The 12,470-nt window shown below is 43.4% G+C and overlaps 2 protein-coding genes across 3 annotated transcripts in view; one reads left to right on the top strand and one right to left on the bottom strand.

Moving 5' to 3' along the window:
- slco5a1 (solute carrier organic anion transporter family member 5A1) overlaps window positions 1–7,081 on the top strand; it is a 52,292-nt gene extending 45,211 nt beyond the window's left edge. For both annotated transcript variants that reach the window (XM_088322524.1, XM_088322525.1), the window contains exons 8-11: window positions 2,149–2,393; window positions 2,457–2,521; window positions 4,580–5,024; window positions 6,634–7,081. In XM_088322524.1, the coding sequence (XP_088178650.1) occupies window positions 2,149–2,393; window positions 2,457–2,521; window positions 4,580–5,016 (747 nt within the window). In that variant the 3' untranslated portion in view covers window positions 5,017–5,024; window positions 6,634–7,081. The remainder of the gene's footprint in view (window positions 1–2,148; window positions 2,394–2,456; window positions 2,522–4,579; window positions 5,025–6,633) is intronic.
- A 1,722-nt stretch (window positions 7,082–8,803) lies between these two features.
- Window positions 8,804–12,470, bottom strand: part of sulf1 (sulfatase 1) — a 65,092-nt gene continuing 61,425 nt past the window's right edge. Inside the window, exon 18 of the mRNA XM_088322249.1 lies at window positions 8,804–10,932. Within this exon, the coding sequence (XP_088178375.1) occupies window positions 9,314–10,932 (1,619 nt within the window). The 3' untranslated portion in view covers window positions 8,804–9,313. The remainder of the gene's footprint in view (window positions 10,933–12,470) is intronic.

The raw sequence follows: 12,470 nt of genomic DNA, 5'->3' as shown, positions 1-12,470 counted from the left end.
GGGACTCTTAATTCTGCCGGCTCGAGCCACTCTCGTGTTCGATTCATTAATGTTGAACTCTCTCGCTGCTGCTCTATTCCCGTGTTCTACTGCGTGACTGATCGCCTTGAGTTTAAACTCTGCGTTGTAAGCGTGTCTCTTAATAGGAGCCATTTCAGGGTCTTTATACAAACGCACAAATAAAAGAGAATCGTTAATATTTCCCAGTATGCACAGCGCACTTCTTCTTCTACGCGAAAAATGGAGTCGGTGGCTGCTTACCGTAAGTTGCGAGACCTTGTAATTCAATATTGATCCATATATAAGGCGCACCGGATTATAAGGCGCATAGTCGGCTTTTTTAAAAAAAATCAGATTTTATGTGCGCCTTATATTGCGGAAAATACGGTACTACGTTTTGTGGTTTATGAAGCTTCCTCATTTTTCTTTTTTTCCATTTTTAAATGCTTTCATTTTCCGAATTGTTTTTGGGACAATGATCAGGAAGCCTTGCACTGCTTGCGATGCATATTCAGAATAAATGAATGAAGAACAATAACAATAAAATACTATTTTTTGTAGTTGCATCATTTCAACTGAAGCACCTTTAAGTCTGGAAAATAGAGTAAACCCTCGTTTTTCACGTTCAAAATGCCTTAAGTAGAAAAGTTTTGTTATATTAAATACAGACGCTGCCCTACTTACGAGCGAAATAGGTTCTGGACGATTTTTCGTAAGTTGAATTTGTTGGTATGTTGCTTCATTGCTATATTTTGTATGAAATGCATGCTTAAGGTTTATATAAGTAACCTGTATTTTTTGGGGGGACAAAAAATAAACATTTTATAAAATAATATGCTCTATAAAGTTAAGTTTAACTTACTTTTGGAAGATGAGCTTCAAGAGTTAGGCGACGTTCTCCCCCGTGGTAGAAAGTGGCCGAAAAAAAAGTGTTCCGACCATTTTCTCAACCGCATCAGGCTTTCTTATTCCACTTTCATTTCAAAAGAAACGGCTCACTTGTTCTTTACACTGTACACCAACAATATTAAATGAATGCCCGAGATATTAAACAATGAATATGTCGAAGTTCTTAGCGCGCTGGAGATACAATATAGAATGTTTACACACGAACTAGGAAGTAGAAGCCAGATTTCTTCTTCAGGGTGGATGCTGTGTGAGCTCTCACAGCGCCATGCGCTGGTAGTGGTGGAAATGAGCACTACAGTAATGTCCTGTACTTGGAAAAAGGGCAACACAATACAAAATCTAACTTACAACAATGTCCGGATATTTTTCGACATCACGGAATTTTTTTTCGTATCTACCGTCTTACGTAAGTCGAATGGTCATAAGTAGGAGGAGCATCTGTTCTCCACTAATGGCCATAATAAGCTTGTAGTTGCCTTGCTTAGCTGACACCGCTATCGGCGTGTGAGTGTGTGAACGGGTAAGTGTGAAGCACATTGTAAATTGCTCTCGGAGGTTTTCGGTGACTTAAAAAGCGCTATAGAAATGCTGACCATTTACATTATAAATGTTTGTATTTTTTGACAAACAGCTTATACGTAGATGCCTCTCGTCTCAATAAACTGGCGAGGAAAGTGAGCTCTGTTGTGGGCACAGAGCTCGACAGCCTGACAACAGTAGCTGAGAGACGGGCACTGAAAAAGCTGCGGTCAATCATGGACAATTCATCACATCAGCTACACAGCATTATATCCAGACAGAAGAGCAGCTTCAGCGACAGACTGCTGTCACTGTCTTGTACCACGGACAGACTAAAGAGATCTTTTCTTCCTCATGCCATGAGGCTTTTTAACTCCACCCGGCGGAGTAAAGGCCCACATTAAACCACACCCCCTACATTGCATATTACTGTACTTTTATTGCAGTCTGTATTTTTTGTAGCACGTCACATTGGGTATTTGTATATTGTATTCTTTTTGCTTTTTTATTGTATTGTTCTCAGCGTAGGGATGCTGCTGGAAATGTGAATTTCCCTGCGGGGATGAATAAAGTATCTATCTATCTATCTATACACTGTCCAATTATAACTTGATATTTGCTATTTCACTATTGATTGTTTATCTGAAATATGATTGGTCGGCTAAAAAAAAAATCAACCGCGATGCAGCCCCCTGAAACCCATCGTTTCATTCTCCCCAGACGAGGAACTACACGGAATGCAGCTGCGTGCAAAGCCGGCAGGTGATCACGCCGCATTCGGGCAGCGGCCCGGTCAACCAGCTCCAGTTAGTCATCGTGAAGACCTACCTGAACGAGAACGGATTCGCCGCGCAGGGAAAGTGCGAGCGGACCTGCAACACGCTCATCCCTTTCCTGGTTTTCCTCTTCATCGTCACGCTCATCACCGCCTGCGCTCAGCCTTCCGCCATCATCGTCACACTCAGGTGAGGCGCACGAAACCGTCGCCTCACTGTCGTTGTTTTCCCTAATCTCGTGTGTACTTTCAGGTCGGTGGATGAAGAAGAGAGGCCTTTTGCTCTGGGAATGCAGTTTGTCCTTCTTAGAACTTTGGGTGAGTATTGCGTATTGCATTCGTTCATTTTACAGAGATTCATTTGGAATGCTGCCACCCGGTGGCTAGTATAACACACAACAGCACTGGGTAAATGGCAGCCATGGACGCACAAAGGGTGATAAATGGCATATGTGTTGTAAAAAATAACTTGTTTTGTATAGTAATGTCCAAAGAGAGACATACAATTGTAAGGATATATAGATATGTATATATGTATACGGTTTGTCAGATCACCTTAACCACTAGGGGCACCATTTCCTGTGGTGTGTCTGCCAATGATTCAATTTACAGACTGTATTGTAGTGCAATGCTGCCATCCAGCGGCAAAAGGCAAAAATAACTACCTGAAATCTATGCGAAGGTGCAAAAATGTATCTGCATAATAATGTAGGAAAAAAAACAGAACATTTGGGTCTATAAAGGTGTAAGACACTGCTTGATAATGTAGTAAGTAGCAAAATAAAAATTATATCGATAAAATAGTGAAAAAACAGCATGATGTATAAAGAAAGGTGCCAAAAATTACATGAGACATGTAGTAAGTTGTAAAAAAAACAACCCACAATATTTATTGTAAGGTGCCCGAAAAAACACAAAATATTTATTGTAAGGCACAAATATGACGTTATATTTGTGATAAGACACACAAAAATATATATATTTATTGTAAGGAGCAAAAACTAAGGCACAGAAATCACTTTATCAGATTTATCATAAGTTGTAAAAAAAAAAGACCATTATTTGTCATTAGGCACAAAAACCACTAATATTAATCGCAAGGATCAAAATTTGGCACAACATTTATCATAAGGCACGAGCTAAACAACTAAATGTTTATTGTAAGCCCCCCCAAAATCAATTAATATTGTTAGGCACACAAAAACAATGTTATATTTATGATCAGGCACAAAACATGAAAAATAAAATCAACTAATACTTATTGTTAGGCACAAAAAATACATATTTATCATCAGGAGCAAAAATTGGGATAACATTCAGCATAAGGCACACCAAAAAACCCCACAAAAAAATATTAAAAAACAATAATTGATGTAAGGCACAAAAAATAGGTACAAAAAACATTTAATATTTTATTGTAACGCTCAATAATGACAAAAAACTATCATAAACAAATGACGTAATTTTTACTATAAGCCTAAAAAATGACATTACAATAATAAGGCACCAAAAAGTCATATTTACACATTTGCGGATCATCATTATAAGGCGCAAAATAATTTATATTATTTTGTACTAAAAATAGACATTTCATAAAATAACATGCTCTATAAAAATAAATTAAGTTGAGTTACTTACCTTTTGGAAGATCCGCTTCAAGAGTTAGGGAACTTCTTCCTCCATGGTAAAAAGTGGCTGAAAACGAGCGATCCAACTATTTTCTCAACCACATCAAGCTTTCTTATTCCACTATCATTATAAGGTGCAAAAAAAAAATGACAAATATTTAACACAAGGCACAAAAAAAGGGTTGCAAATATTCCTACATATTTATTCTAAGGTGCTAAAAATTGGCATATATTGATTTTAAGGCACCAGATAAACTAGGAAAAATGTATAGTAAAGCTCAACAAAATACATAATATTGTACGGTGCCAAAAAACAATATTTTTTGTAAGGAGCAAAGAAACGATGTTATTTTTAAGGTAAGGAAAAAACCTACACATTTATTGTGGACTGCGAAGTGCCCAAAACGGCGTCATATTTATTCCAAGCACAAAATAACTACAAAATATTGGCGGTAAGATGATAAAAATGTCAATACTTGTAGTGAGGTGCAAAAAAACAAAAACAAAATGATACATATAGTACTGATTGGAAGGTGCAAAATATACATCACAAAAGGGAAAATATGTACCAGAAAATAAACATTTCATAAAATAATATGCTCTGTAAATGTAACTAAAGTTGAGTTGAACTTACTTTTGGAAGATGCGCTTCAAGAGGTACTGCTCCGTGTTAGAGAGTGGTCGAAAAAAAGTGTTCCGACCATATGCCTCCAAGTCCACTCAAGCCCTATTTGATTTTTTTTGCCAGCGTACATCCCGACGCCCATCTATTTCGGCGCGGTGATCGACACAACGTGCATGCTGTGGCAGCAAGACTGCGGCGTTCACGGCTCCTGTTGGGAATACGACGTCACCGCCTTCCGCTTCGTGTACTTCGGCCTGGCGGCCAGCCTCAAGTTTTTAGGGTTCGTCTTCATCTTCCTGACTTGGTACTCCATCAAGCACAAAGAGGAGCGCTGGCGTCCCCCGCCGCCCTCGCTGCCCCAGCCGCCTCCCTCGCTGCTGGGCACCGTCAGCGAACTGGTGGGCCAGTCCCGGGGGAGCGGCCGCAAGAGCCACGCCCGCACCCGATCCTGCCCCGTCTTCATCCCCCCCGCCCGGCCCGAGGCCCCCGCCGTCGCCGCCCTGCTCATCTGCCACGGCAGCCTGAAAGCAATAACGCCGGGGGCCTCGGCGCTGGTCTAAAACCACAGGTAAGATTTTGAGGCTCGGGCCTGACCGGACCCGAATTCCGGCTAAAATGTTCAGACCAGGCTTCTCTCTCGCTGACTTTTTTTTTTTCACAAAGTCACATCTCACTGCGATGTTGCAACACTAACATTAAGGAGGGGCTTGCGTTGGGTTATGTTTAGGCTTAGTGTTTGGGTAAGAGTATGATTAGGCTAGGGTTCGGTTAGTTGGGGTTAAGGCTAGGGTTTGGGTAAGAATTATGGTTTGGCTGGAAGTTGGGATAGAAGTAGGATTTGGAGTAGGGATAGGGTTTGGTTAGTATTGAGAATAGGCGTAGGGTTTGGTTAGGGTTTAAGGAAGAATTATGGTTATGGTTTGGCTGGAGCATGGAATAGAGGTAGGGTTTGGAGTAGGGATAGGGTTTGGTTTGGGTTTAGAATAGGCGTAGGGTTTGGTTAGGGTTTAAGAAAGAATTATGGTTATGGTTTGGCTGGAGCATGGGATAGAGGTAGGGTTTGGAGTAGGGATAGGGTTTGGGTTTAGAATAGGCGTAGGGTTTGGTTAGGGTTTAAGAAAGAATTATGGTTAGGGTTTGGCTGGAGCGTGGGATAGAGGTAGGGTTTGGAGTAGGGATGGGGTTTGGTTTGGGTCTAGAATAGCCGTAGGGTTTGGTTAAGAGTATTGTTAGGGTTCAGCTAAAGGTATGGTTTGGCTAGAGTTTGGGGTTGGGTTTGGTTAAGGTTTGGATAGTTTCGGATAGGGGTAGGGTTTGGCTAGCGTTTAAGTAAGAATTATGGTTATGGTTTGGCTAAAACATGGGATAGAGGTAGGGTTTGGAGTAGGGATGGGGTTTGGTTTGGGTTTAGAATAGGCGTAGGGTTTGGTTAGGGTTTAAGAAAGAATTATGGTTAGGGTTTGGCTCGAGCATGGGATAGAGGTAGGGTTTGGTTTAGGGATGGGGTTTGGTTTGGGTTTAGAATAGGCGTAGGGTTTGGGTAAGATTATTGTTAGGGTTCAGCTAAAGGTATGATTTGGCTAGAGTTTGGAGTAGGGTTTGGTTAAGGTTAGGGTTTGGGTAAAAATATAGTTAGGGTTTAGCTAAATGTATGGTTTGGATGGAGTTTGGGATGGGGTTAGGGTATGGCTAAGGTTGGGGTTTAGCATAGTAGAGATTGGTTAAGGTTGGGTTAGCGTATGGTTAGGCTTTGGTAAAGATAGTGTTTGGCTAGTTTGGGTTAGGAGTAGGGTTTTTTAATTAGGTTAAGTTTTGGGTATAGTTTGTGAAGGGGTAGGGTTTGGTTTGGGTAAAGGTAGTGGATTTGGTTAAGGGTTGCGTTTTGGCTCAGGGATAAGGTTTTATTAAGGGTTTTGGTAAAAGTGTGGTTGAGGTAATTTAAGATTTGGAATAGGGAATATAGTTAGGGTTAGGGTAGGAACAGGGTTAGAATTGGGGTAGGGTTGCTACACTAACACATCGTGGGAATTTGTGGTCAGCAAAATGACAAAGGTTGTCTCATCATACCACGTACTGTACTAATCTCACAATGTCAATTCAAACCACTTCTTCCCATCACTGTCTATTATCCCTCCTCATTGTTCTTCTTTGTCTCTCCCCCTCTCTCTCACTTCAAGTGCCGCGCTAGATCCTTAAGGACGTACTAAACGACGTCGATGGCACTGAATGTGTTGCGAGAAGCCACGCCCCCTCCTCCTCAAGGGCTGACTGACGGTGCTATCTCATTTCCTACTCAAAGCACAAACTGTCTTCTATGCAAGATGGCAACTCTTGACTCCGCCTCCAAGAAAACAAACTACTGTCTCTCCCAAAGATGTGATCCGGAAACGATCCACCATCGCTGTTGTGATGATTGTATTATGTACATAACGCCGTGCGGGGTGTTGGCCCAGACTTCTACTGTAAGCTACAAGTAACTTTATGATATTATGTAGTAGGGATCGGACGTGGGTTATGGGTCCGATACTTGATCGCTCGGGGCCGTGCTGAATGATTTCTAGCCAACGGGACTTTTCTGAAATGTGATTGTTGTCTATGTAAACAAAAATAAAGACAGAAAATAGATTGTGTGTTTGTTTTTTGGAGTGGTCTTTGAATACACAATCAAATGATTCCATCGGCAGGAATATTAAAAAAAAAAAATCCTGACATACTAGAAACAAAGGACTTGGACTTTGGCAAAACCAAACTCTTAACCTTTACACAGACCCTAACTTGAACCCTAACTATCTCAAACCTTAACATTACCCTCACCATACACTTAGCAAAGCCCTTATCAAAACCTTATCCCCACCCTTATCAAACATTTACCCTAACCCAAAACCTTACCTCTACCCTTCCCCTAGACATACGCTTACCTAAACCCTAACCAAATCCAACCCATATCTCAAACCCTACCCTTAGCCTAACCAATACGGACTGGTCATTAAACTGGTAAGATGCCCGTCTTCTACACAGGATTAAGGTTCAAGGTTTGTTTTCTATTAGAGCTAGTGTTAGGGTTAAAGTTTTGGTTGAAGGGCGTAATAGCACTAATGGAAGGTTCCCTGAATTGCACTCACAGGGTTGTGGGTTTGATCCCAAGTCATAGCAGTATTAATTCTAGGATGAAGGTTTTGGTTTTTGCAACAATATTCCCAAATCAGAGTTGTATTGTCTTGGCTGGGAACCCAGAAACCTGAGAGAGTAACACAGGAACCCTACACTTCGAGCTACCAGTGATGTTGCTAAACCTAACCAAAACTCTAACCGTAGCGCCAAAAAAAACTATGAACCTAGTAACAATATTATTGAGTGTAGAGGCGAGGCCTCTTACAGCACTGGTAGGTCAGATGGTGAGAAGCATGTGATACCCATACAAACCCCCTAGCAGTACTTCTTCCTGTGCTTACCAAAACCCTAAACCTATCTAAAAAAACACAACAAAAAAACATCAGAACAAGCCAAAATTCTAACCCTAGCTCCAACACTAACCGACTAACAATAGCACCAACCCTAGTTCTAGGAAAAATCCTTACCTCAACTAAAGCCCAAACCCTAACTCCGACCAAAGCGCTGATTTTGTACTGTCTTGACTGGGTATCCGACCCCGTGAGAACAATGCAGCCATCTTACCAGGTGAGCTCCCAGTACTTCTTCTGCCTCTGACCAAAACTCTAGGATTTGTTCTGGGAACCTACCCACAACGCTGTGTACAAAAATCAGGCAGCATACCAGTTGATTTACCGTTTACCAGTCATGGTGAATGCTCAAAGTGTGTGTGCGGAAATCAGGTTGCCTACCAGTTGAGCTACTCGTAATAAATGGTCAAAAGCCAACCTGTGCTCCGACAAAAACTGAACCCAAGTCCCAGCCATAACCCCACTAACAAAGCTGACCACTATATTTCTGTATTTTATTAAAAGTTGTAAATTTATAGTAGGGAGAGTATCTCCATAAGGAGAAATTCAGCATCCTAATACTATAAACTTGTAGTAATACCCTTCTTGTGCTGGCCATGTTTTATTTGTAAAGTTTATTCACGCATTCATCTCCTCTCCTCTTCTCCTAACAGACTAATTGTGCAAGTCTTATGACCTTGCCTTACAGCACTGAGACAAAACTTGTTAGCATTAGCGCCATTCGAACAAACAATGCGACGCTTTAATAACTGAAATATAACAATTCTGATGGTTGAATTTTATTTTTTTATTGTCATGGCTTTTTTTTCTTGCAAACTGGGTTCACTCGCGCGCAAACGCACACTCACAAGGTCGTAAAGGAGCAACATTGATGTACAAACTCATGTGCAAAATGAGGTGGATTTTAATTAGCTTATATTTGATTGCGGTCATAAAATTACATTTTTGTTTTAGTGTGTTTATAAATCATCAACAAGACCTCTTTCACTCCTATTTTTTTTTTAAACAATGGCACAAGACAAACGTTTCAAGCTAAAAACACACAAATAAACACAATTTCAAGTGTTGATATGAGTAATTCGAGTTTTAGGGAGCTAAACCAGTGGAAAACAAAACCAGAAGCGTCCATAAATGGGAATGGGGTGGGGGGTATCTTCAAAGTGCATTAGGGGTGTGTTTTTTTTTCCACGCACTCACAAATATAAAGAGAATTTATAGAATGATTCCATTCCCAACACATTAAGGCTTTCTCTCTAAATAGATTTATATACTTTGGAAAAAAAAAAAGGAAATCGTAACACTGTCATCTAATCATAATAAACTTAAAAATCATGTAAAAAAATAACTTCACGAACTGTACAAGTCTGGATGACTGACAAGTCAGTCACGTGTCGGGTCAAAGTCGGGGATCGCTTGGCGGGGGCGGAGCCAAACCGCTGCCCTCTGAGACCCACAGAGGGGGCGGAGCCCCAGAGTCCAGAATGGGCGGGGCTGGCCGCAGGGGGAGGAAGTCTTGGTCCTGGAAAATGTCTGCCTCCTTGTTTTGGAGTCCGGGCTGGTGCTCCGGTGTGTGGTGGGTGCGCAGGACGGCGTCGTGCCGCGTGTCCAGCTCGGTCTGGCCCTCGCCGCTGGACATGTACCCGTCGAGTTCCTCCAGCTGGAGCACCGGGACCTGGTGCGGAACGCTTTTGTCTTGGAAAACGTCCAACTCCTTGTTATGGAGTCCAGGGTGGGGCATGTGTTGGGAGCGCGGGATGGTGTCCAGCTCCTCTAGCTGAAGAACCGGGACCTGGTGGAGAAGGGCTTTGTCCTGGAAAAGATCAGCCTCCTTGATGTGGAGTTTAGGCTGGGGCTCGGACACATGGTGGGCATATAGGTCAGTGTTGTGCTCCGTGCCCAGCTCAGTCGGGCCCTCGTCATTGAACTTGTACCCATCCAACTCCTCCAGCTGGAGTACCGGGACCTGGTGGAGAAGGCCTTTGTCCTGGGAAATGTCCGCCTCCTTGTTGTAAAGTCCTGTGTGGGGTTCCAACGCATGGTGGGTGCGCAAGATGGCATCATGCCACGTGCCCAGCTCTGTTAGGCCCTCGCTATTGGATCTGTACCCATCTAGCTCCTCCAGCTGGAGCACCTGGACCTGGTGGAGAAGGCTTTTGTCCTGAAATTTTTTAGCCTCCTCCTTTTGGAGTACAGTGTGGGGCTCTAACTCATGGTGGGTGCACAGGACAGTGCCTTGCTGTGTGCCCAGGTCAGTCGGGCCCTTGCCGTTGGACCTGTCCAGCTCATCCAGCTGGAGCACCTGAACCTGGTGGAGAAGAATTTTGTCCTGGGAAATGTCAGTGTCCTCCTTTTGGAGTTCAGGCTGGGACTCCAACACATGGTCGGTGCGCAGCATGGCATCATGCTGCATCTTCAGTTCAATCGGGCTTTCACCACTGAACAGGTCCCCATCCAGTTCCTCCAGCTGGAGTACCGGGACCTGGTGGAGAAGGCTTTTGTCATGGAAAAAGTCTGACTTCTCAATATGTAGCCCGGGACGGAGCTTTGGCGTATGGTGGGCACGCAGGACAGGGTCGTGCCGCTTGTCGATTGGGCCCCCGTCCAGCTCCTCTTCCCGAACCATTAGGACCTGGGGGAGTTCCGTGACAACAGGATCCGGTTTCGGATGAGGCGAGGGCCTCGGACGCCCTTCAGGAAAGTCATTGACAGCCGGATGATTCAATTTCTGCGCCGACGAGACCCCAAACCACAAGTCCAGGACCTCCTCTCCGCTGCCCGCTTCGAAGGCTCCGCCCCCAGAGCCCAGCTCGTCAGGGGCGGGGTCTCGGGATCGGTTGAAAAGGACGCGGTCCACGTCCCTGCGGAAGTTGGCCCAGTCGTCCGGCGCCGGGCTGTAGTCGGGCCGCCAGTCGTAAAGGCTCTCGTTGACGCTGTAAAGATCCTCCAGTCCCTGCCAGTTGACGTCCTCGTCCGTCAGGTTGGGCAGTTTAACCTTGTCGTCCGTCCCAGAGGGCGCTGGAGGACGAAAACAGACATTTGAGGATTGGACACACGAGACCAGTTTTTTTGGGGGGGTGAGGGTTCAGTTTGCATTAAGCTCCAGCGTCATGCATTCGGTTAAAGCAGTGCAAACGCATGCGCCGGCACCAAGTAAAATAATGTCCTCAGAAATCAAAGACACACAAAAGAAAATTTGTAAAATCAGCAAATCAAGCAGCGAAATGCAAGACAAAGCGTCCTGTAAAAAAACAACAGAAGTTTTGTTTCGTGTCGGTGTCGTTGTGATTTGATTGGTCGACTCACAGAAAGGAAAGGCTCGGTCTCCTCTTTGAGCGCTTGCGGTGCCTGGCGAGCGACAAACAAACGTCAAGTCGGAATCGGCGTCGCGGCTGAGATGAGGATGGCGTGATCGCGATGATGAGGAAAGGAATAGTTTGACATTTCGTTCCGACTAAAACCGGGCACTGCAGCCAAGGGGAGACTACGGATAACATCGAGAGCCAACTTTTGGTGTATCTCTCCAGGAGTCCTCAAACATTGCAACCAATAGATGTCCCTCAGGGAAATAGGAGCACTGCAGCCAAGCGGACATTGTAGAGTCTAATGCAAGTAATATTTATATTTTTGTTGCTATACTTGTTTAAAATCCGAATAAGTTCACAAGAAAGAACCAAACTAGATCACCACTGCCAAAAAGAGATTATGGAGTCTAAAATTGCTTCATTCAGCTTTATCGGATTAAAGTGTCCAAGTCGTAAAAACATACAGCATCCATGCGGAGACTCTGGAGACATAAAAATTCTCTTAACAGGGCATGAGAAAATTAAAAGATTTACTTTTCAAAATCATATCCTTAATTGTTAGCATGATGTCGGACTGCTCTTTGGAGCAACCTGAATAAAACGGGGCCGTGCAGCCAAATGGATACTCTGGAGTCTTAACAGTTCCCTTGACAGGGCAAGATTAGATATGCATTGGTTAATTTCTATTTATTGCTTAATGTGTATTGTCAATCGCATTATGCCAAACTTATCGTTGGAGCAACTTGAAGAAAATAGGGGCCTGCAGGCAAGTGGAGACTCTGGAGCCTAAAAGGTTCCCTTGACAGGACAAGATAAGGTTGGAAAGTTTGTTGATTTCCTTTCATTTCCACACGCGTATCCTCAATCATTAGCGTGATAAACACTGCTCTATTGAGCAACCTAAATAAAACAGGGCCCTGCAACCAAGTGGAGACTGTGGAGCATATGTGTTACATATCTCACCATGTACCCTCCATATTTCTCGAAAAACTAAAAATATTATAACCAAGTGAAAATAGAGCACTGCAGCCAGGTGGAGAAAAAAAAACTTGAAACCTTACAGCATATGCTGTCATTAGCATGTGATTATTTTGGTATTTTCCAGCTGCTTATCCTAAATATGGGGGAAAACTGGGCACTTCTGCCAAGTGGAGACAGTGGAGCAAAACACTCTGTGGGGAAACTTTTGATGGTAGCATAGGCTGCCATTATTTTTGTCATGTCCGGCTGTGGGCATATGGGAACATTGAG

Source organism: Urocampus carinirostris, chromosome 18 (genome assembly GCF_059441175.1).
Source record: "Urocampus carinirostris isolate Australia breed hairy pipefish chromosome 18, RoL_Ucar_1.0, whole genome shotgun sequence".
Classification (NCBI taxonomy): Eukaryota; Metazoa; Chordata; class Actinopteri; order Syngnathiformes; family Syngnathidae; genus Urocampus; species Urocampus carinirostris.
The sequence above is the reverse complement of the archived record's forward strand: the minus strand, read 5'-3'. Positions and strand labels throughout refer to the sequence as shown.